The sequence below is a fragment of the Nymphaea colorata genome, chromosome 10, assembly GCF_008831285.2.
Source record: "Nymphaea colorata isolate Beijing-Zhang1983 chromosome 10, ASM883128v2, whole genome shotgun sequence".
Lineage (NCBI taxonomy): Eukaryota > Viridiplantae > Streptophyta > Magnoliopsida > Nymphaeales > Nymphaeaceae > Nymphaea > Nymphaea colorata.
The window spans coordinates 17,215,983-17,239,269 of NC_045147.1; the positions used below are offsets into that span (position 1 = coordinate 17,215,983).

At 39.7% G+C, this 23,287-nt stretch overlaps 4 protein-coding genes across 5 annotated transcripts; 3 read left to right on the top strand and 1 right to left on the bottom strand.

Moving 5' to 3' along the window:
* Positions 1-5,382: 5,382 nt before the first annotated feature.
* Positions 5,383-7,018, top strand: LOC116263245 (uncharacterized). The gene is made up of 3 exons (XM_031642907.2): positions 5,383-5,812; positions 5,954-6,073; positions 6,519-7,018. Exons 1-3 carry the CDS (start codon positions 5,540-5,542, stop codon positions 6,576-6,578), a joined length of 453 nt encoding a protein of 150 aa, XP_031498767.1. The 5' UTR covers positions 5,383-5,539; the 3' UTR covers positions 6,579-7,018.
* Positions 7,019-9,044: 2,026 nt separating this feature from the next.
* Positions 9,045-12,560, top strand: LOC116262841 (probable receptor-like serine/threonine-protein kinase At5g57670). 2 transcript variants are annotated; one of them, XM_031642358.2, is made up of 11 exons: positions 9,045-9,372; positions 9,476-9,597; positions 9,644-9,780; positions 9,852-10,000; positions 10,093-10,584; positions 10,661-10,915; positions 11,006-11,163; positions 11,238-11,317; positions 11,549-11,684; positions 11,796-11,945; positions 12,031-12,560. In XM_031642358.2, the coding sequence occupies exons 1-11, from the start codon at positions 9,153-9,155 to the stop codon at positions 12,193-12,195; spliced, it is 2,064 nt and encodes a 687-aa protein (XP_031498218.1). In that variant the 5' UTR covers positions 9,045-9,152; the 3' UTR covers positions 12,196-12,560. The 2 variants fall into 2 exon arrangements, with proteins under 2 accessions (XP_031498218.1, XP_031498219.1); XM_031642359.2 differs by having other exon boundaries at positions 9,047-9,372; positions 9,668-9,780.
* A 1,037-nt stretch (positions 12,561-13,597) lies between these two features.
* On the bottom strand, positions 13,598-20,046 carry LOC116262116 (magnesium transporter MRS2-4-like). The gene is made up of 4 exons (XM_031641212.2): positions 19,540-20,046; positions 18,335-18,771; positions 16,192-16,476; positions 13,598-14,432 (listed from the first exon to the last, which is right to left on the bottom strand). Exons 1-4 carry the CDS (start codon positions 19,823-19,825, stop codon positions 14,154-14,156), a joined length of 1,287 nt encoding a protein of 428 aa, XP_031497072.1. The 5' UTR covers positions 19,826-20,046; the 3' UTR covers positions 13,598-14,153.
* A 2,369-nt stretch (positions 20,047-22,415) lies between these two features.
* LOC116262117 (probable calcium-binding protein CML29) lies at positions 22,416-23,280 on the top strand. Its single transcript, XM_031641213.2, has one exon. The coding sequence runs from the start codon at positions 22,676-22,678 to the stop codon at positions 23,147-23,149; it is 474 nt and encodes a 157-aa protein (XP_031497073.1). The 5' UTR covers positions 22,416-22,675; the 3' UTR covers positions 23,150-23,280.
* Positions 23,281-23,287: the final 7 nt, after the last annotated feature.

Here is a 23,287-nt window from a genome sequence, read left to right on the forward strand (position 1 = left end):
CATGGTTAATTCGGAGATCATTATCTTACAATGGTGTTTCTCTGTATACACACCAGCGGGCCATCTTTGGAAGTATTCACCTCTGCATGTTCACTTTTTTCTTGTTGTTCGAAGATCATTCTACTAGGTGGCATGGTAAAAACAGATCAGTACTCTAAGCGCGAACATATGCTAATTTTAAATTGATCGCTTGATTCCACTCTGTGAAAACAAGAGTGCTTGCATCGTGTGGTTCAGAACTACCACGTACGTTCTTGGCGATCGTCAAGGATATTCAAATATGGGTCGAAGGGCAGTTATATATATGTATGTATGTCAGTATGCGTATCTGCTTTTATGTTGTCTCTCGATCTCAGTTCATGAGGTGAAATCCAGACCATCAATCCTGGCTTTATGCAACTCCAAGCGTGCATGCATGAGAAAGCTCAGACGATAGATGGTAGTCTTGAGACGTAATATTGGTTTTTTGACATGACTCCATTTCCGTTCCCCTCTTGCCACCTATTATTCCTTTGCCTTCAGCTTGAGATATATGTTATATATAGACCAATTTATCAATTCATATTCTTTGTTAGTCCCATGACTGACGCAAGTGTAATATTTCAAGTGTGAGTGGATAGTCAAAAAACTTTAAATGTTCACTTCTGAAAATAAATACTTGCGAATTAAATTGATGTAATTATATTGCAGTTCGAAAGTGTCCCGGCCGTCCGTTTTGGCAAAGACGTACTGACCGCCTTCATGGTCTACATTGATCTGTCAATCAGAAGGCCTGCAACTAAGCTAGACCCGAGATAGTTGCTCTAAAGCACATCTAACCAATAAGTTTTGTGAAAGGTGAGACTGGTTTCTGTTTCTGTGTCTGTTTTCTGATATCAATTATTCACTCCCATCATGTCCATTCTTCACGATCATACTCTACGTGGCCTTAAGAAAAAGAAGAAGACGAAGAAGAAGAAGGAGGAGGTGACAATTATCTCTTTATCCTGCAGAGGAGCAGTCACTGGAACGAAAGGAAAGCAGAAAGAGAAAGAAAATAAAGAAAGATGCGTTCACATCACTTCCGGCGTTCATGATCAGAGAGTGCATGCTTGGATGGAGATGGGAAACACATCAGGATCGATGGAGATGTAAGGAATGGGCCCTCTACCTTGCTACTGAGTGGGCTGATGAAGTAAGGAGCCTTCACGTGATGTACTGAGGTTAGGACATTGAGGTTGACAAGTTCTGTCCCCATTTCTCTCATGGAATCTGGAGCACCGCAAGTGGGTCGCAAAAAGTCGAACAAAAAGCATTTGGTTTAAGGGCAGCTCTCTAGATATGCCCCTTCCTTCCCTTATCCTCACATCTTAACTTGCTGCTCATTGGAGAACTATATTTCTTTCCGCTTTCAATAACCAAAATCATCCGACTGTTCGGATCCTTTTTTTTCTCGAGGTAAATTTGGCATTCAGATCTGGCGATTATTCACATGCGTGCTCCCAAGAAATTAAACCACTTATATATACATAGAAAAGTAGGTAAATGCCAAACCAGTTGGGTAGGGGACAAAAACTAGATTTATTACAATTAATTACTATTTTTTACAATATAACCTTACAAATATGTTCTTAAGCGTGATTTGGTGAGAAAATCATACTAAGTTAGACATTTTTTACTTTATTATATTTTTTATACTAAAAAGTCGAACTTCTCTTGTAACATCAAAATTTTGATAGTAGAAACATCAATTTTTTTTTCAAAAATAACTTAAACTAAAACATGATTTATATCAAATTAGTATTTATAAACACATGAAGGGGTTCGCGTTTTTTTTGAAACACTTTTTAACACAAATTTAAGAGGTCTGCTTTTTGTCTCTTACCCATGTACCTGGTATTTACCAATTATTTGTTTGAAACACTTTTTAACCCAATTACCTGGTATTTACCAATTATATATATATATATATATACTCTCTTTAGCACTCTTAGGGTGTGTGTTGTTGTTCCATCCACAAATCTTGATCAGAACTTAACATTAAAGGCATCATAAAATTGTTGCCAAATGCCAAGAGAATCATGAACCATTGGTATACCATAAACTGTCACCATTATTGCTCCTATGACAGTTGTTTTTAACAATATATGTTTACTTTTTAGTGGTTATATATATATATATATATATATATATATATATATATATATATATATATATATATATATATATATATATATATATATATATATATATATATATATATATTGCGAGTGAAAAATGGAGACAAGGCAAAAGCACAATGATCTTATACTTTTAATAAAAGCCTCTTCCTAATGATGGATGACTTAACTATTCTTTTGTTCTTTTAAGGGCCGTTTGGCACAGAAATACTACACCAGTTAGTTGAAACACTTGCTACTAATCTGCCTTAAATATTGGAAAAGTTGTTCAAGTGGTTCATGAAATATTCAATATTCATGGTAATTCATAAAACCCATATTGTTTCTCATGCCATACAACCATTTATTAATCTTTTATTTTGGAATCATCAAGGGTGACCTCAGAGCACCTAGACTTGTGCTGACAGCACCATGAGAAAGCCAGCTATCGGACTGCAGTTCATTTCGTTCCTTCTGATGTATTATACGACGAGCATTAGAGATTCATTTAGATGCGATCTTCTACCTACCAAACAGTTAAAAAGTCATTATTATTTTTTGGCATGATGGACCGTACGTCTCACCATGCAAGTGGCCAACTTCGGACCCTGTGCCCACTTATGTAGTATCTTTTATTCCTGTGTACCACGCCAACCGAGTGGAACAAGACCGTAAGAAGAATCCAAGCAAAAATAGCTGGATAAGAACAGATCAGACCAACAACCAAACATCCAAGGTACAACCCCCTGACATAATCTATCGATTTGTATCATCTATGTTTTGTTTATCAATAACTGATACCGATGCTTAGAGGTCGTTTGACAGTGTGAGTTTTTTGTGAACTTAGGTCAGATTCATAAAACAATAGTTTTAGAATTTTATGAATCTATCTTAATCTTTGAAGCCGACTAATCAAACACCAAGTGTATCTTGATATGTGAAGGGCACGTACGTCTACCACCATTATTTATTATGCAAGAATATACAATTTGGATGAGCGAGTGGCTCATCCCACTGCCTGAAGGCCCCCTCATTTCCCCTACCTCCAGGGTCTTAGGTTGCATTGGTGTCCGTAATAACAATGGTGCACTCTTTAACTTGGATCTCATGTCCTACTACCTTAAGACACATGAACATAGCGCCCACTAAAATCGAACTAAAGATCTGTCTTTATACAGATTCCTAATTCGACCAACTACGCCCCTCGGGACATATACAATTAATTATAAGGCATAAGAGCTTCTTTTTTTGGACTTTTTTTTGGATGCCAACAGATCCGCTTCTCCAAATTACTTAGATTTTTGGATTTTCCTTTCTTGTGTGAATTCTTAGCGGCATTCACAAATAGTACCCAAAGATAGAGACTGTTTGTCTTCTTTAAAACTGAGCAAATTATGATGAGAAATCAATTCCCATAATTACCCAAGGACGATGTGACATTTGTGACGATCGGTTAGGAGGATCACACAAACTCCTGATTCAACGGGAAATTAATGATCAGTATCCTAGAACCTAAAGTAAACAAGGGAGCTTCTGAAAAAGAAAGCAACAATAAAGTGTGTTATTACAAAATAAGGCATATACAAAACATAATTTTTAGATTAAAATCCAATTTAATCAGATTAATCAGTAGCAGAGGAAAAAAATCCAGCACCACATTAAAATCCAAACATTACTAATTGCGTTGGACTTTATTGTCGAATCCCACGGATCTCATTCAGATTCAAACTGAGTATCCAATCATTGACATCCCAATCAGGACTAATTTTAATTTGTAGCTGTCAAATGCTTTCCTTGAACAGGTAGTAATTTTCCTTTTAATTCCTCTGCCAACTTGAAAGCAACATGCTGGTGTTCATATGGATATGCAATATTATCCATTTTTAGTTTTTAGGTATGTTTTAGTAAGAAGGCGCATGCCCCTCACTAGTACATATTTTTCTACTGTTACCAAATATTGCTCCGAATCGGAACCAATTATTAATTTGATTTTAATACTTAACTACACCCATCGATCGACCAATGTACCATATTGGTGAACAAACCTATACAAAACTGATGTTGATATTTACAACTTCCCGCATTTACTTTAGGAAAATGCTTCTTTTTTTTAGGGGGAATTCAATATGCCAATAAGGTTTATCACTCTACACACAATTCATGTTTTTCCTTTTTTTTTTCTTATGAAAATTTCAGACTTTGTGAGAAGGACAGGTGTGTCGCCATTAATTTTGACTAGGTCTATGTGGGGCATCGCTTCGACTATTCATTAAACAGTAGTTAAGCTTTTCATCCTTTTTTTTTTTGGTTTCTTATTTTTACATAAAAAAAATCTCTTCCCCAATTAATCGTTGGAATTATCCTATTTTCTTTTCCGGAAAAAAGATGCACCATGAAAAATGTCCGCAAGAAAAATGTGACTAACGTTTGTGGGTTTTCAACGCGCGTTTTTCATTAATTCCTCACACATTTTTTGGACTGCAGCTTTATCGGGAAGACGTAACTTTCTAATATATATTTATATTTTCTGCAATAGTTTCCTCACCCACGATTCCAAATCATGTTAATTGGTCCATTCTTTAGGACTGTATTTAAATCTTATAATTAGAATACTCATCAGTATACTTTTTTTTATCAAGATCATAATAGGTCTCAAAGCAAAGCAAGATCTGGACACAAGGGAAGACAATGACCTCTATCTATAGAATAAGCCATTCACCCTTAAAAAAAAAACATAAATTTTGAACTAGCCCGTGATTTTTTCTATAAATATTACCCTCATATGAATCAACATTTCTTTTTTTTTTTTGTGTAATAGGCAGAATTAATTCAGCATATTTATAAGGGATTTAAACATAAATGGTCGATCCATTCGGCTCCTAAAATTCTGTATATGAACTAAAAAATCGATGTTAGTTTCTCGAGTTTGGTCCGAACTAAAAAAGATTATCCTTAATTTCCATACTTCAGCTTACTCGAACGATGGGTTGATGACTAGATGAACGTCTCGATATGTCCAAAAAGAAATGGACTTGGAGCAGTTAGAAAAGGTAGCAAGAATTGGCAATGATTATTTAAGGGGCGGGGTGCGAAGGAGTACTCCTACTCTCATATTTTTAAGAATCTGAAGACCTTAGATTTTGCATTAAGATTAATTCGCTCTTGTGATATCTTGTTCATGTCAGATTCATATAACATGTGGAGTTTGCATATAATCTGCTCATCTCATACGTACCGTGCATTCTCCAACGAAAAAGGGGACATGTCCAAGGTAAAGGTTGTCGCCATGTAACTTCCCGAATCCTGCGTGAACTAAAACCAGAAATTGACGCATAATCGACGCGAATTGTGAACCGAAGGAGAAAGAAGAAGGAGAGGAAGACGATCGATTGGCTGCCAAGATGGAGAAGAAGCAGAAGGACCATGGTGGTGTTCTCATCACCATCTACGTTGCACCAACAAAAATGAACAAGCCAAGACAAACGAATGGCCGGCATCGCAAACCGAAATGGAGAAAGCCGACGTCGGCCGTCGGATACAATCGAAGGGCCGAGCTGCTTGCCTACACGCAGCGGCTGAGGAGAAGCGGGCAGATGGCAAGAACAAGAAGCAAATCGCTCAATGCAACGAAAAGGCTGAGGAGGGAAAAAAGGAATGCACCCAATATGGGAGAGGTAGGACTTCATCCTGGCCTTGGCTTTGTCCATAGAACATGAGGGATCTAGAGCAGAGCACCCATTTAATCTGTGTAACAGCAGAACACAATAATCTTATACAATTCGGTGTTTTTTTTTTTCTCTGGTTGATCTTAACAGAGGAGGAAATGGGGAACGAAGATCAGGGGTTTGTTTTGCCTTCCTAGAAGATCAAGGAGATATCAGCAGATGGCAGACCCTGAAAAAGTAGGGATCTTTGCAAACCTTAATCTCTATTTGGTACGTTCTCATCTTCATTTATCTGTTTTCTTTTGTCTTTCTTTTTTGGGGTGAGGGTCGGTGAATGATCAAATGTAATTAAAAAACTAAATGTTTTATTACGTTTTAAATGTTCTCTTAACAAATTTCTGAGGATATAGACGTGACTCTTCAACTATAACCTAGCTGATCGCTATGTTATAAAAAATTAACTATAGAAATCTACAGGTGTAACAAATTGTCAAATAATTTGCGAATGTTTATTTTATAATGGAGTAATTACACAATTTTGATTCAAAGATGATTTTATAATGGTGTAATTACACAATTTTTGTGCTCTAAGTACTGCATTGCATCCCCCATTAAGTCTGGATCCAATTGGTAGAATTGTTTGAACTTTTATATATATGTGCTTCTCTTCTATATCATCTTTCTTTTTCGTGAAAACTTTCTCCACTGTAAGCAGAGACCACTGAGGTGCCTTATCAAACAGATACGAGCAACCTGCACTTGCAAAGGAACGTAAGAGACTCAATGGATTTTTTCTAAGTGAAACGCCTCACAGCTTCCTGGGTGAAGCCAGAGATCTGTAAACTAGATGCAAATGGAGGACATGTAAGTAGACGTACTTGCACCGGCGGCAAAGGCATCGATCGGAAAGTGGAAACGGCCTGCAAGTAGTAGTGGAAGCTACAATAAAATAGTGGCCGTTCTATTTCTACGGGGTTTCTTAGGAATGGAGTCGAAGGAGGGCCAGTTCGACCTAGACTCAGGTGCATTGGTAGCCATTTTAACCTGTGTGGCTCCACCATTGCATGGGATGTTTGTTCAAATTAATTAGTGGACGAGAATTATTCCAAACCTTCAATTCATGTATTTTCATTACTTTTTCTTTCATCTGTAAGTACTGCAGACAATATTTTTTATTTTCTGTAATCGGGGGGGGAATTTCTCGACAGTTAGATTCTAGGAGAAAGTTGTCACTTCTCTGCACTTTTTTTTTATCAATGAACTCAAAATTGTTCCTTCTACAGTTTCAACGTAGAAACCAGTACTGTAAAAATGCAGACGTCATTGCAGTAGTATACTCTAGTAATTAATTTGACGAAGCTGTGCTTATGACAGGCGTACGCCTTGCAACTCCAAATACAATCGTCTGCTCCCTTCTTTTAATCCCACCTTTCGGGGTTGCGAGATGAATGAAAATCCATGGATCTGCTTAATGATCCTTGGTGGGTGCTCTTGAAAGAACTCTAATATTGGAAATCATTCAACAATAAGAATGTGCATATATATATTACTGTATTATCTTTTGAAGAGTACTTCCATTCAGAGTTTTGCCTAGAAATTATGTAATGCTTTTCCGAAGTGCAATATTCTTTTATATTTAATGTCTTTTCGTTGGTTTGATCCCAGCTCTAGAGTTTGTAGGAGGTTATACACAAAGCTCGTTCAAGATTGTATAGCCCTTTTTCCTTTGGAATGTTGTCATATATGTGATACGTAATCTTTAAATTAAGGATATTCTCATTTGTAATTTAATAAGAAGTCTCGTTATCATTTATTTATGAATGAAAGGAGAAAATGTTTCCTGGTTGGACGCATGGAACTGGCAAGCATCTTCTTCAAAAAAATGTACAACTATAGTACTGGATGGTTTTGTGTCCATCAACAGTTCTTACCTTCCTCCAATCGTTCAGATCAGCGGATGGGGTTTACTGAAATTCCCAAGTCCATATCGTAACCTAATTTCTTCAACAGATCGAACCAATATTACCAAGCCCTATCACAACAGGTAAGCACCAAACACACAAAAAAGATCTAACTTTTATATAGATATGAACCTGGTCGGACCTGCATTAATGGTGTGACATAGATCTAATTCTCCGGGAAAGTACTATTCCTGCGTCAATATGTTACTCTGACCCTGCAGAAGAAATCAAACATATGCAGTTCAATGGTTTCAGTATCGATCGTAAGCAACCGTGTTAAATTTATTCAGACGATTCAATTTGATCATTGGAAAACAGTATGAATTAATTTTGAAGTGCCAACTTGAGAGTATGATAGAGAACATGAGGAAGTCCTCACCATGGAGACACGGCCCATGACTTAGTTTCGAGTTTCAACATATAAACAATGCAGAGGCATGGGCCTGGCATAGCGCATGCACTACAAAAGCTGATGCTTGCTTTATATATACATCAAGAGACAAAGAGCCGCAAGGGAAATGATTGATCTCTTCTTGGTCTGTGCCGCTAGTCCCACCCTTTACAATTATTATCGTCCTTCCACCTTCCAACCAAAGCAATTACTATTTACTACCAAAAGAAAACTCAAAACTTAAACGAGCCAACTTGTTTTGTGATTTGTCTGATAATGGAAGTTGATTGAATGAAGCAAGCAGCCATGACCAAGAGGATCAGTTCTGGTTGCGAGGAGATCGTCCGGTGTTCTTTTGCTCAGGAGGCTCCGCCGTTTAATCCGCGAACCATGTCGGCTTTGCTCGGAAGGAGCTCAGCACGGGCAGGGGCAAAGTCACATTTTGCGAAGGCTCTCTGACTTGCAAATTACTTTACATACTATTGAACAGATAGATTTTTTGCTCTTCCTTACAGAGCATAAAAAGAAAGCTATAATGTGATTCTGATTTAAATTTCTGGGGCTTGATCGATCATGTGTCACTTGCACGGCCAATTTTAGCCACCAGCTAAATGCCAACTATGTCTTGATTTTCTTCCGTAAAAGGAGCATCCAGATTTCATTTGCTAATACCATGCGCACGTGAATGTCCGAGATGCCTTTCATTATCTTCTTTCTGATTCTGCTTGCTTGACTGGCAAGAGTTGCTTTTCTTCTTCGGCCACATTTGGCAATCAATAGCGCACTATCTGCACCATGACTTTGCTTAAATTGCAAACGAGCTATAATTTTCAGGAAGGTAGTTGAGCATGCCCAATAAACTCAATTGGCCCACCTTTTGTCGCAGAAGGAAGAATCTCCGTGAGGAAAGTCTGGAAGCAAAAGTAGCTCGTAGTCGCTTCTTGCTGCAGCATGAACGTCGCCCATCTGAGCATTCAAGTTCGATCACCAATATAAAATGGCCACCTTTTTCCTATGTGAGAGACTCAAGCGGGATAGAAGCATGGCCTCCAACAGCAGCCATCAAGGAACTCAACCTGGTAGTAGTAGCAGTCCTGAAAGCACATGCATACTTGTTGGCATATCCTCGAATGCTGAAACTGCTATGGAGCTTCTCTCCTGGACAATTGAGGTTGCTGCTTGCCCAGGCGACACCATAGTTGCCTTACATGTCCTTGGTAATGGGTGGTTGATTCTTTTCTTCTTCCCCTTTTTCTTTTTTTTTTCCTCCTCAAGCATGAATCTCAAAATGCGTTGGCTCACTTGTCCACGGAATTTCAGAAGTGAAGGACGAGCAAGCACAACAGTATGGCACAGTTGAAAAGATGAAGATGATGCGCCGAGCAAAAGCTTTTGCTATGACCATAGTAGGAGAATTCACAGGCATCTATCAACCTAAGCAGGTAATGGTGTCATAACTTGTAGCTAAACATTCAGAAAGAAATAAAGAGAAGTTTCTGTCAAATCTTACAGGTTAAGGTACAGGCAAAGGTCAGGTGCAGTTCTGCTATAGAGAAAGGTCTTGTTGATGAAGCAACATCCACACAAGCGGGTTTTCTCATTTTGGGTCGCTCAAAAAAAGTGAGGTATGTAACTTCATACTTGTCAGAGTTGCCTTGCCTTTGGCATTCACTTACAGTTTTCTGCTGCATGTTAGGCAATCACTCGCAATTTCGACACACTGCTATCTCCATGCCCCAGTTGACTGCTCTGTGGTTGCTGTTCTGAGCAGACTGGAGTTGCCAGGCAGCGCACCTAAAGCCTCTTCTACTTTGGACGTTCTTCCCGGCTCAGCTTACTTCGAAGGTTTGTACAAGTAGACCTAATGGTAAACAAGAATTAGCTGCTCCTTATGCATGCTATTCCTTTTTCCCGCATCTAACTCTGGCATGAAATAGCTCCAAAGTTGCAGAAGATGAGCTCGAAACAGCCGAAAAGGGATTTTGACACGGTGGGTCAATCTTCAGATAATTCGTTTCATGGCAGTATACTGAACAGAAATAGGATGGATTACAAAAACTCCGATCAACACAACCGTAGATCATCTGCTCAAAGCATCACAGCAGAAGAGCCTCAGGACGGGCCGTTTGGTGATGAAACTTTCTACAAAAGAGATGCTCATTTTTCTGCTGAAAACTTCGTTACCTTGGGATCTCTTCTAGCTAGTGAACCTGAAGAGCTCAAAGGTCCAGCAGATCAAGAAAGCCAGTCGAGCAGATGGGAATACAGCTCATCAAGCCAATTTTTGTCCCCATCGATCTTTGGCGCACTCGAGAAAGATGGAAACTTTTCCGAGCAATTGGCTGAATCTGAACGGGATGGTCTGAAACCAACATGGAGGTGTTTCAGCTATGGTGAGATATTTCAGGCTACAAATAATTTTCATCCAGGTAATAAGATGATTACTGCTACAATAACTGGAAACCAAGTCCGATTCAGTTAACAACACCTCTGCTTCCATGACAGGCAATCTCGTAGGTGGAGGAGAACGTGCAGAAGTCTACAAAGGCCAAATCCATGACGGCCAAATGGTAGCAGTGAAAAAATTAGCAAACCAAAATGCAGATGATCAGAAACAGAAAGAATTCCTCATAGAATTAGGCATCATGGGGCATGTCCGTCATCCCAACATAACGTGTCTGATTGGCTTCTGCATCGAAGGAGGACTGTATCTGATTTTTGACTTCTCGCCTAATGGAAGCTTAGAAGCAGCATTGCATGGTGAGTCATGAATACGAGTTTTCCTTTCCACGGTGGAAGACTTCGAATGAAAAATAGCGTTGAAGTTTACGTCCTCTGCAAAATCTTCAGGTAAAAGCAATCGTCCACTAGAGTGGTCAGCCAGATACAGGATTGCCCTCGGAGTCGCAAGGGGTTTGCACTATCTTCATAGGTGTTGCAAGAAACGGATCATCCACCGAGACATTAAGGCATCCAACATCCTTCTTGGACGAGATTTTGAGCCGCAGGTGCATCCATAACTTCATCTTCTTTCAGCAAAAGAAAACCCATTGCAATACCTGACTTGGCTCATCTTCCACAGGTTTCAGATTTTGGATTGGCAATGTGGCTTCCGGAGCAATGGAGCCATCACTCTGTGATTCCATTAGAAGGCACCTACGGGTACATCCTTAATCCCTTTTAATGCAGCATGGCAGGCTTATACTGGATTGTTCTTCTAATGCGGCATGGCGGGCTTATAATTTGATTGTGCTGGTCTGGGACATGTTTTAACACCGTTTTTAACAAACTAATCACCAGATAACTACATACCATGCTGAAAATGATGGAAACTTAGTCGATAGATGGCTGAAAGTGACACAAATTGCCTTCGATTAATGTATGATTCGGCAGGTGTCTGGCTCCGGAATACTTCACAAACGGAATTGTTGATGAAAAAACAGATGTTTTTTCTTATGGCATTCTCCTCCTAGAGATCATTACTGGTAGGAAGCCAGTAGATCCATCCAAACATAACCTTCTCTTCTGGGTGAGTGAACAATTAGTGATATCCCTCTGGTAACTTTTACGGATGTGACAATGTATAAAATGTTCGCAATTTTCATATTACGGCTAAGTAATCTGAATAACTGCAATGTAGGTAAAGCCGCTTATGGAATTACATAATTATGCGGCTCTTGCAGACCCCAAACTTGGCAGCAGGTACGATATTAACCAGATGCATAGATTAGTTCTTGCAGCATCCTTCTGTGTAAGGGAATCCGCAACAGAGCGCCCATCAATATGTGAGGTGAAGCACGAGCTCTTTCATTTGTTGGTGCCAGCGAATGAGTTCTGTTTTACTGAATTGCTTCTATCTGTCCATGGATCCTCAGGTGATTCAGATTATTACTGGTGTACCTGCCTCAAGGGATGGAAAGAACTGGAAAGTGTCAGAATCTGATGATGATTGTTACGATGATGAAACGAATGGATACGTCACGGATATAGAATGCCAGTTTCTACGTACACCATATTCTAAGATTCGAGGCTATAGTTAACAGTTAATTTGGCCAGGGGCCCAGGGCAACGGATGGAGATCTTAGCTACCTGCTCCGCAGCGGCTCAAAAGACTTCTATAATTGGGGCAATACCAATCCACGGTTTTCTCTAAGGTTGGGGTTAGGCAGATACTACCATATTATGAGAACAACGCCGGACAGAGAATACTCATTTCTAGCGCTTCTTCAACTTGAGAATTTGGTCCAATTCCATAGCTAGATGGGTGGAGCTCTTTTTAGGAAATCCATGGCTATAAACTGCAATTTCTTGTAAATTTTAATCTACTATCTGCAGAACCTCTGTTAGTAGCAGGATATGTTGCTAGAGCTATAGCATGTTAATGATTAGAAGATTTTCTGGTTTATGATTTGATGTACTTTGAATGAAGGTGTGTGTGCCCGTTTCACCAAATTAACGCTAAAACAACCTAGCAACCATATTTGGCACCCAATGGCAATCCTGCTACCCGTTTCTTTACTATTTCTTTTTGACATCTCCCTTCAGACCACCATGACCTTCCTAACTCTCCATCCACATTGGTAAAAGCAGACGTAAAATACACTGGCTTCCCTTTCTCTAAATTAGAAAAAGCTGTTCTGCAGCTTCTTAGCTTGTCAATTGTGATTCTGTCGGACACCAAAATAGCAGCAGTTGGCCGAATGTCCAAGCTACCAAGCACATTCTGTACTACCTTTAAATCTATAATGCCGCAGAACATCGTGGAAGATAAGTAGCATTGGGGCCGTTCTGGCAACTCCACTCAATGGACTTGCTACAAGCCTACAAGAAACTTCTCAGTGACATGGACTCCAAATACCTGGCCAGGCAGGTTGCGTAAGGCCTCTAAGTTAAGAAAAACTAGAGGAAGTTTGATTGGACGGAACGCCGTGTTTTAGGGGAAAGTGGATCTCTTGCAAGAGGTGAGCCCCCAGTCCTACTAATCTGATGCAAATACGGAAACAGAGTGCAATGCAAATACGGAAACAGAGTGCGTTCTGAACTCGTCGGTCCAAACCAATGGTCCATTCAAAATTTCAAATGGATGGAAGCGGGACTCGCAAAAGACGTAGAGAGATGCAGGTGTCATCAGTTCCACCTACAGAAACATGGAATACTTGTCCCTAGAACACCTAGAACAGTGTCTTGGAAACAGCTCTTCCTAGAAAATCCGTTCCTCATGTTCCAAGAGCGACAAACGAAAAAGCCCCTTGGAGTTTAATGCTCAGGACGTGTGCCCTTGGACCCGAAGCAGAAGAAATAGAAATTTGGTGGGCAAGAGATACCCAAGCGTTTTGTATCAAGGGAAAATGGAGGAGGGGATGACGCTACGGAAAGCTTTGTGGATGAGTTAGGAAACTCCACTAATCATTGCCTTCTAGGAAGTAATGAAACAAAAGAATGTACAGAGATTAAACCTTCTCAGCTTGCGTTCAGCCAAGGTACCAGTAACTGTTTGATATGTTGAGATTATCAAAGAAAAAACTTCAGCTGAAATGCGTATACTTGCTATCGCTGGACAAAAATTACATGCTTACAATAAATTAGCGTGGTCCTAATCTGAACACCTTCTGAAATTTACACAAAACAGACAAGACATGGATACAGGCTTTCTTTCCTATCTAGTCACAGTACCCAGAAGGCGACCCCGAGGTTTTTTGCTGGCTGAGCTTTTAACCGTATCGCCATAAGTTTCGCATTGAAGATAGAAGCTGCAAATATATATACATCTCCAGTAGTACATCATTATTCACATCTTCAGCGGTACATTCACTCGGGAGGCAAGCCTCTCCTTTACAAATGCATCCTCAGATTCACACCTTAGTTTCTTCAGGAACTATCCACACTACACACCACTGGGCTTTTTTATTTGAATGCTGCACCTTGTCAAATGAACCATGCATGAGAAATTTTAATCAGGCGATGATCTAACAGTTACGAGCATTCTCAGATAACACAGCTACACACCAATCAGCCTTTTCCATCTGCCGTATCCAAGAATAAGCAAGAAGAGCAATAAACATGCAGCTGAAATGCTTATAACAAAGGGACCAAAAACTCCATTTGTATCATTCCACGTATAGGGAATGTTCATCCCAAACACGGCAGCAATCAGTGTTTCGATTGCTATAGCAAAAGATGCTATAGTCAGTATTAGCTGCAGCTGGATTAGTTCATTTCGCTGATTATCAAGTTGAATGTTGACATAATCCTCCGTGTCATCTATGTATTCACGCACCTGTCAAAGTAGAAAGGTGTTAAAAGAAGAAAAAGGGAATAGAAAGGATAAAACATGCTTCATAAACCAATCACTTAAATACTTACAGGGTAAAATCATGATAAATCAAAAAACATGGCCAGACACAGAAGGCAGCAAAGGTGCACCAAAGGATTCCCATCTAAGTCATCATCAAGCACAGAGGAGAAAATGATGGGAAAGATAAATAAACAAATAAATGTGTAAGAGGATTACTGGTCGGTATGTAGAACGAAAAACTTCCAGCACCCTGGCATTCATAATTTGATGCAGCAGTCCAGGCAAAGCTAAATAACATACAAACACTTCCAAAAATTGAACAAAGGAAACTGAATTGCGAGTTTTTGAGGAAATTAGATTTCAGACAGCAGTTCAACATGCAAAGTTAAATAAAAGGTAAATTGCGCGATATAAGTAAAGCAGAAGCACCCATATCACCAACATGAGTTCGGGCAGTAGTAGCACTTCAATCAGAAGAGTGTACCCTTGAAGATAGGCCACATCTATTCCTATTATTTCAATATAGAGAGCTAGCTACAAAGCTATAACCTATGTCACAATGGTATGTGAATGAGAAACCAACACACAGGCTTGACTTGTGTATTGGGGACCAGGACATCTGTTGCAGGAACATGGACCAAAGATTGGGGCAGATACATGGATGTAACAGTTTGCTACTGTTCCATTGCCAAACAGCCCTTAAGGAAGCCTAGTGGAACCAGATGTACTCAAACTAGGGCTAATGCCTATTGACGATACCAGGCCAGTACCTCTCTCTCTCTATCTTGCTGGATTAGAACTTTAGTGCATAGCATAAAAAGTTACTATTATATGCATTGTGTGTCATAATGTCATTAGCACCACAAAGGGCTTCCAAAGATGCATGGCATCTACCGTAAGCTAAATGTATGCCAATTCTGCTTCTGTTTCTTATCCATATTTCATAGTTTTTCTTCCGCCATTTAAAATCATGTCATGACAAGAAGATACGCAATTTTTATTGGAACAATGGAACTACAAAGGAGTGTTCTTATATATGTTTTCACGCCACATGAATGTGAAACTAAAGAACTTGATACACAAAATTAACTAATCCAGCTTACAGTCATGCCAAACTCACACTACAGTATTAGATGGCATTGACTACATAAGAGAGAGAGAGAGAGAGAAAGAAGGGACTTGCAAAGGGGGAAGAAGAGACAGCAATAGCCACCAATGCAGGGGCCAAAGGTTGTGAGAAGAAAGGAACAGGGTTTACATTGGTGCAGGGAAGTTCTTCGTTTTTTCATTTTTTATCGTCAAATGAGTCAAATAAAGGCAGGACTTCATTTGACCCCAATAACACATGAAGTGCATGTTTCATGTTCACTTCACGCCTTGAAGTGAGGTGTGCACCTCACAGACTGAGGCGCATGTTTCTGAACATTGTGCATTTTAACCAGCAATATGTAGCACTTTATTTGCCTATGCCTCTGAAGCGTATGCTTCACAGTTCAAGGCTTACACATCTAACAACACTGGCATGTGAAATTCTGTAGGCCTGTTTTCCTAGATTGGCTATGTTCCATGTAGCACATTCACACTAGCAGCAATATCAGAGCCCACATTTATGATGCAGATTCACAACATCCTGTAATTAGTTATATACCATGAAGACAGTGGCTATTCAAGTTTTACTCTACTATTCATCTGTGATGTAGAAGATATGAATAAATGCCTTACAAAGGATAATAAAACTTACAGACAATATTTTGTTGCGAGTGCCATCAAGCTGCATAAAATAAGCTTCAAGCAACATTTCAAGGTCTTCCACATTGTCGTCATCAGAATGGGGACTAGTGATACTGCTTCCATTGTACTGGCTATTTGAAACAGCATGAGGCAAATTAGACACAATGCTGAGACTATTAGATCTGTTGGCCAGCATAGAAGCTTCTAACTGCTGATTCTGGACATGCCTTCTTGTCAAGTACAAATATGCCATGTCCTCATTGTCATCAAGAAGATGCTCTAGCTCATCCCGGACCTGACATAAATCACTTTTTCTACAGTAAAATAGGCATGTTGAGTGCACAAAAGGATGAGGAAATGATATGACACAAGTAGAAACTGAAGACAACTAGCCGCAAATCACAAGTTCAAAACACAAAAAATCTCTTTAAATTTTAAACTACAAAAAACAAAAGACTCGAACCACACATTACCATGACAAAGAAAAGATTGAAAACATGAAACTATAGGGTGATACTTTATGAAATAAAGGATGCAACAGGCTATAACCTCAGGACTTAGCAGGTTGGGACAAGTCTGCTTGAGTATGTGAGGATAGAAAGGACAAATACACATGGGCACACCTTTACAGTTGGCATGCAACAATACAAAAGAAGCTCAGGCTGCTTGTGAATCTAGCAAACACACTAACAAGCATAACAATTGAAAATGCCATGACAACCTAAGCATAGGCTCATTAAGAGTTCAATAAGTTAGTCAATGATAATAGTTTAAGGTAGTCTGCACACAAACACACAATACATGATAGTTCATAGTTTTACCCAAAACATTCAAATGATGTTTCTGCCTTTCTGGAACAAGTGATAATGGATCAAAAGTTATGCAGATTATTTGTTTCAGGTTCATCAAAAGCAAGAAATGCACAAAGGAAATTTTATCATGCCATTTGGCTCAAGCTTCACAGTTCACAGGGAAGGTACTGTACTATGACCATGCTAATTCAACTTTATATGACAACACAAACTCAATGACCTATAGCTAGATTCCATATAGAGTTTTAGCAGTTTCACTGATTTGAACAAACACAAAGCAGAAAAACAAAATTTCTCACAATTAAGAAAGTTATGCATTGACATTCTAATTCACTGGAAAAAATTGACATCAAATGAATTTAAATACAATGTTCTTTTTCCAGTTACACATCAGTGTCTTGTGACAATAAAATTTCCATGTATATTGCCATATTGCCAAGAACCAGAAGTTTCATGAAATAGCATAACACAATTATGTTATTCAAAACTATTTGCATCAAGAGGACTGGGTTGACATCATATCATTACTTTAAACTTTAAAGTACTAGAATAGACCAATAGGCAGATGTGTTCACCAGTCCCTTACTTTTTTCGACTTCTTTTTTGCACCTTTTTCTTGTCGAGACCTCTAAGGCATTTTCCTGGTGCAACTTGAGTACAAAGGAGTAATAGAACAGGCATTATGTTGTCTACACATGTGATATAGACGTCTTCGAAATTTATGAGAAAGTGTGAGAGTAGCTAGTACTTAGTATCGTGGAGTCTACATGTGGCATTGGTATTTTCTTGTGGATATTTTTGTATGTCTGGATTCTTTTTCTTTGTACAAGGATTAAGGATATTCAGGTATTCATTTTATGTATTAGGGCCAAGAGTCCTTCCATAATTCCCTCCTTTTATTTGGGATACTTTTTGAGAAAAAATTGACAGCATTTTTTAGCAGTTGCTAGAATTTTGCTAACCCTGTCACTCATGCAAACACAACTCCCTTCTCTTTGTCTTTCTCATGTTCTAAGTCATTGTGGTTAAAAGTTAAAGACCACTTTCTTGTGGACAGATAGTAGGTTAAACCTATTACCTATGGGTACGCAAGAAAAAAAAAAAACATGACATTCAAATCATTTATGTAAAGATGGAAAACATAAAGTAATGCAAATATAACTTGGTTTACATAGAGGATCACGACTTTTTATATATTACATAAAAAAATTCGGTGCATTGAAAGTAAAGAGTCCTTATACAAGGTTTCTTCATGATAATTTCCAAATGACAGGTATGAATAAAAATGGATTGGAAAACAGTTAGAATCAAACAGAAAAGGAATAAAGTCCATGAAAGTACCTTCTGCACACGTGCAAGGAGACGGGTAAGGGTGCTCTTCAAGCTCCTCACACGCTCTAATCTCTTGGTACTCACATTCTTAGCTAGTTCATCAAGTACTGGATAAGCTTCTCTCTCGAGATCAGCAACTTTAGAATCCAAAAATGTGCACACGACTTCCAGTGCAATCTCAAGTACCTGAAACTCAAAAGGAAGCTCGGACTGCAAGACTTCAGCAGCTTCAGGATTATGAAACCAATGATTGGAACCAAAAAAAGCCGTGTCCTCTTCTTGCACAACAAGTGGAGCTTCATTAATTCTTTGACGTGGGAATTGCTGCCTAAGCTGATCAACAAAAGGAAGGACTTCCTGACGTAGAGGGTCAAGCAGCAAGATTTCTTCGGCAGTCACTATGGCCTTTATGAATTCAAGATTAACAACCATAGCTTTCTCTCTAGCTGCAAATATAGCAACGTAAGAAGAATTCAGGATGCTACTCGATTTCCTGTCACTTCGATCCCCATTAACACAAAAATCAGGTTCCGTTTTCAAATCTCATGATTGTATCGCGTGTATTCAAACTGCTTTATACTTTTTGTTCATGCTCTTACGCTGTACTCTTGAGGAAAACGAAGCAACGCAAAAACCTACCTCCAGGTCTTTCCGTCGCTGAGATTTTGTCAAGAAGAGATTCGCAATGGTCCTTGCAACACCATCGAACAAATATGTGCTTGACACCAGCTTATCTCTAACTGGCGTACAATTGAACAGTCCTAAACGAATCCTACTTAATTCGTATGCATCCGAGACGACCAAGGCAGAACCATGAAGCTTCAAAAGTGGAAGTTGAAGCTGATAGGTCCACGTATGAGCATGAAGGAAAAGGAAAATAAGAGTACAGGAGGGGCACGACAAAAACTTCTCATAAATATGAACGTGGAGAAATTGGTAACAAGAGTAGGAAATTTGAAAAACATTTGGTACATAAAGCAGCTCTGTGTGCATTAACTTCTCACCAATGAACATGAACTCCAGAGAACCATCTGTCCAAACCATACATAAATTCCCTACCACGGTCTCTTGAGTAACTTCAATCATGTAGAAGTTAGTAATGGCTCGAAGCCACAACACTCTATAACCAAAGAATAGAACAGAGTAATATGACCCAAGAGGCCGTGCTTTCCCAAGTTTCAGTAAAAAGCGAGAATCGAAGAGAAAGAGAATACCAAGGATATTCGAAGAATGAGAGAAGACTGGACCGAGGATCCTCAAATCCCTAGCAGGGATAGCCACGCGCTTCATGATTGCGCTCTTGTCCCACTCGATGAGCTCTGACTGGCCGGTCCGGTCGAACCTCATCCAGAGCCGTGCCCCATTCTTCTTCTTCCCCTTTCCCCCCACCACCGCGGCGGAGTTGCCGCCGGGCGGTAGGAGTGGCTGCATCTCCGTATTCGCCGGACCAATCTTCTGATTGGAAGTGGAAGACCCAAGCAACTTGGGTCTTCTCCCCATCTTCAACGCGCGGTCTCCGCCACCGTTCCGCTGGTATCGCAGATGAGAGGCCTTTTAACGGAAGCAGCGGACTCAGGTCAACGTAAGATGCAAGGATGGTTACCCTGTGAGTGGGAGGTAGGTGCCGCAAAAATGGAGGGCGCCGGCCGGCGGGAGTCTGACGGACAGGCGCCAGATGTCTGCTCGAACATATAGTAAGACATGGCGGGTTGACGTAGTGTCGCCTTTTCTGCGATTAACTTTAAATCCGGACCGTTCACTGTTGCTAGTCCTGCCTCATGTCTTTTTTCTGATGTGGTCCTTACTTTTCAACATTTTTGGCAGAACAGTCTGAAGCGTCTTTCTTTTTTCTTTTTATCCTTCCCGATATATCCAAACTAACTGATATTTATACGTTAATGCCTTTCACAAGTTTAACGATGTCAATCATATCTCGTGACACGAGCTACCTCCTGGAACATGGGAGTTGTATATATTCTTACTAACAGATTTTACACTGGTGCTTTTTACTTGTTTATATCAAAATTACAGTCATGTAGTTTGTTTTATTAAAAGCAACTTTATGTACCAGCTTTACAGCTCTAAGTAGTAAACATGGGATGATGGGTGTTGGCACATTCCATTTCCTTCATGGCAATAGAATAGAATGCTCTAATAAATAACATGCTTTGAAAGAATACCTGAATAAAAAATTCGGGTATGAGTCTCAGCTAAATAATTGAGGAAGGCGCGCTAGAACCCAATTTTTTGTTTAGAAACAGAGCTGTAATAGTCTTTTCCGTGATAAATTTAATTTCATAAAGTTTATTTTGTTTTTTAACACTTTTTCTAAAGCTTAAATACCAGGACATCAAGAAGATAAAAACATACACTTAACAAGGGAAAAGGTGAAGAAGATTAAATTGCAGAACCAGACGGCGAGAGTCTTCCATACTTACTGCACATAAAGTGGAAAGCATATTGCAGGAACCCCTTTATTGCAATGGGACAAAGTAACATGTTCATGGTTCACTTTGAATGTGACGCTCACGAGGCGGGGAACCGACCTGATCTGCTCTGGTTAAGAATAAATACGACTTTCCTTTATGCCTTTTCCTTTCGTGATATCAGATCATACACAAGAAAGAGTTCATGAGCATTCATCAATGGGACAGCTGGAACTCAGTGTGTTCCTTATCTTGGTTTTGTGGCAAGAATCAAAACAATGCCACAAGTTTGGAGGCACATGTGTACCGCGCTCAGATTTCAACTTGTCTCCTAGTAATTTTGGTTTCTCTCCTATAAGGGTAGGACCCAGTTCATCAATAACTTAACAACTCATTTATAAATTCTATGATATTATTCACAAATTTAGTTACTTAAATACGTGGTAAAATCTATTAGTCTTTCATCTCTAGTTTTGAACGCCATTATCCATGGAGAGCCTTTTGAAAAACTTCAATTTCAATTAGGGATTTCGTATCAAGTTCGTCAATGTTATGACGTAATTGTTGATGATTTCATGTAGTAGACGTAACTTCTCCCGTATATAAATTTAGCTTTTGTCAATTTCCTTTCAAGTTCAAGAGTTTATTAAACTCGCGACGCATCCGATTTTTGGAAAAAATATAAAGGTTGTTTTAGGAGGGGAGTTTACCAACATGATTTCACCGCACGAAAAACTATTTCACAGATCGACTATGTTAAACATAAGCGTAAGCTTAGCCTCAATCTTTGGCATCTGTCTTCCTTAGAATTGTTGCTAGTGGGGTCGCAATGGACAAGCTTATATTTTTGTCATACATATCTTTTTTGGGCATTAGCGGGTGAGGTTTTTTTTGGCAGAGTTGTTTTTCTTGAAAAAAATCAGGAAAATCTAAGTAAGCTTTACAAAAATTTAAAAAGAAAAATCCTAAAAATAACATGTGAAAATAAAAATATGATAACTAAAACATATATAAAAATGCAAAAAACACAAAAAGTTGAAATTCATTTTAGCTTTTTTTGTCAGAAAAGTGTGTTTTTCCTGTTTTTTCCGCTCAAATTTTTTTGATTAAAGCGTGTTTTCTGAGACGGTGGTTTATATACGCTGCTATCTTCCATTGAAGAACAATGTTTTCCTTTCCCTCATACATATCTTCAAAGCCTTGCTGTGATCATGGCCTTCGAACTCTTTTGATCAAATCTGGGGCTTCGCAGCAAAATAACTCAAGTTCCATTACTGTCAATATCTGTCAGCTTCTCTGAGTTGTGATTTTGTTAATATGCTCACCCCGCCCCTCATCATTTTTGTTCCCCGCCCGTTTTCTCTTTTGCTTGTCCTTGCTACCCCATTCCCAACAACACAAGGTCAGTATTCTATCTCAATACTCACAGCATGATAACGAGTTAGCTCGAACTAAAGAATGGATGAAAAAAAATTCAATAGGAAGGACTACCAAGTACTTCTCACCCTTTATAAAGGTATGGGTTCTACAATACCTCATGGAACCCACTGCACATTACTGTTATTGGTGGAGAAGGAACCGAGACAACGTAGCCGCTTCGATTCAGTCTTTATTTTCCATGAGGCAGACACATAAACTTGCCCTCCAAAATCTCTGTAGCCTTGCTCGGGCCGATGGCTTCCATATCATTAAGAGAGAGAGAGAAAGACAGAGTTCCAGAAAAAGCAGCATCTGGAAGGATGAGACCGCATATGGAATCCGAATCCCTCTTTTCTTCATAGCTTTATATCCACAATTTATATCCACACCGAAAGGACCGCAACTTCTAGATTCGTAGATATTAATTTGAGTTGGGAACTTGGGTGTATAAAGATAGCAGGCCTCAGAGTGGGAGATCCATAGAGAGTAACGATCGGCGACGGAGATGGCATCAAGAGCGTCATCACCTGACGTCCTGAGCCACGTGCAGGAGCTTCTGGAGGCGTTCACGGCCTTCGACTCGGACGACGACGGCCTGGTGTCGGCAGCGGAGCTGGCAGGCATACTGTCGTCGATGGGGTACAACGCGACGGAGGAAGAGGTGACGGGGATGATGAGGGAGGCGGACGTGGACGGAGACGGGCAGCTGAGCCTGGAAGAGTTCCTGGAGATGAGCCTCAAGAACGTCGACCTGGGGAGCCTGGCCGGGTTGCTGAGGTCGGCGCTGGAGATGCTGGACGCCGCTGCTGATGATGGTGGTGACGAGATCGACGGGGTGATGCTGTACGAGCTGGTGAATGGGCTGGGCAGCGGCGTGACCAAAGAGCAGTGCGAGGCCCTGATCGCGGCGCTCGATGTGGATGGGGATGGGATGGTTGGTCTGGATGACTTCAAGACCATAGCCAACGCGCTTCTTTAGTCAGATGTTATTACGCCATGTAACCGTAGGAGTATATGATAAAGAATCATATAGATACTCTCTTACTCGCTCGTTTCTTGTGTTAAGAGTGTAGCTGCTTGCAAAACATAAATGAAACTTTTATGTGTTTACCTGTTG

Bases quoted from the DNA above. Each gene is read 5' to 3' on its own strand.
- LOC116263245 (XM_031642907.2), top strand. From the start codon at position 5,540: ATGGAGAAGAAGCAGAAGGACCATGGTGGTGTTCTCATCACCATCTAC. The intron at 5,813-5,953 runs GTAGGACTTCAT...TGATCTTAACAG, and splicing joins ATGCACCCAATATGGGAGAG to AGGAGGAAATGGGGAACGAA. The intron at 6,074-6,518 runs GTACGTTCTCAT...CACTGTAAGCAG, and splicing joins CAAACCTTAATCTCTATTTG to AGACCACTGAGGTGCCTTAT.
- LOC116262841 (XM_031642358.2), top strand. From the start codon at position 9,153: ATGGCCACCTTTTTCCTATGTGAGAGACTCAAGCGGGATAGAAGCATG. The intron at 9,781-9,851 runs GTATGTAACTTC...GCTGCATGTTAG, and splicing joins GGTCGCTCAAAAAAAGTGAG to GCAATCACTCGCAATTTCGA. The intron at 11,946-12,030 runs GTGAAGCACGAG...ATGGATCCTCAG, and splicing joins AGCGCCCATCAATATGTGAG to GTGATTCAGATTATTACTGG.
- LOC116262116 (XM_031641212.2), bottom strand. From the start codon at position 19,825: ATGGGGAGAAGACCCAAGTTGCTTGGGTCTTCCACTTCCAATCAGAAG. The intron at 18,772-19,539 runs GTATTCTCTTTC...CTATATTTGCAG, and splicing joins TCATTCTTCGAATATCCTTG to CTAGAGAGAAAGCTATGGTT. The intron at 14,433-16,191 runs GTAAGTTTTATT...CTACTTTGACAG, and splicing joins CTCGCAACAAAATATTGTCT to GTGCGTGAATACATAGATGA.
- LOC116262117 (XM_031641213.2), top strand. From the start codon at position 22,676: ATGGCATCAAGAGCGTCATCACCTGACGTCCTGAGCCACGTGCAGGAG.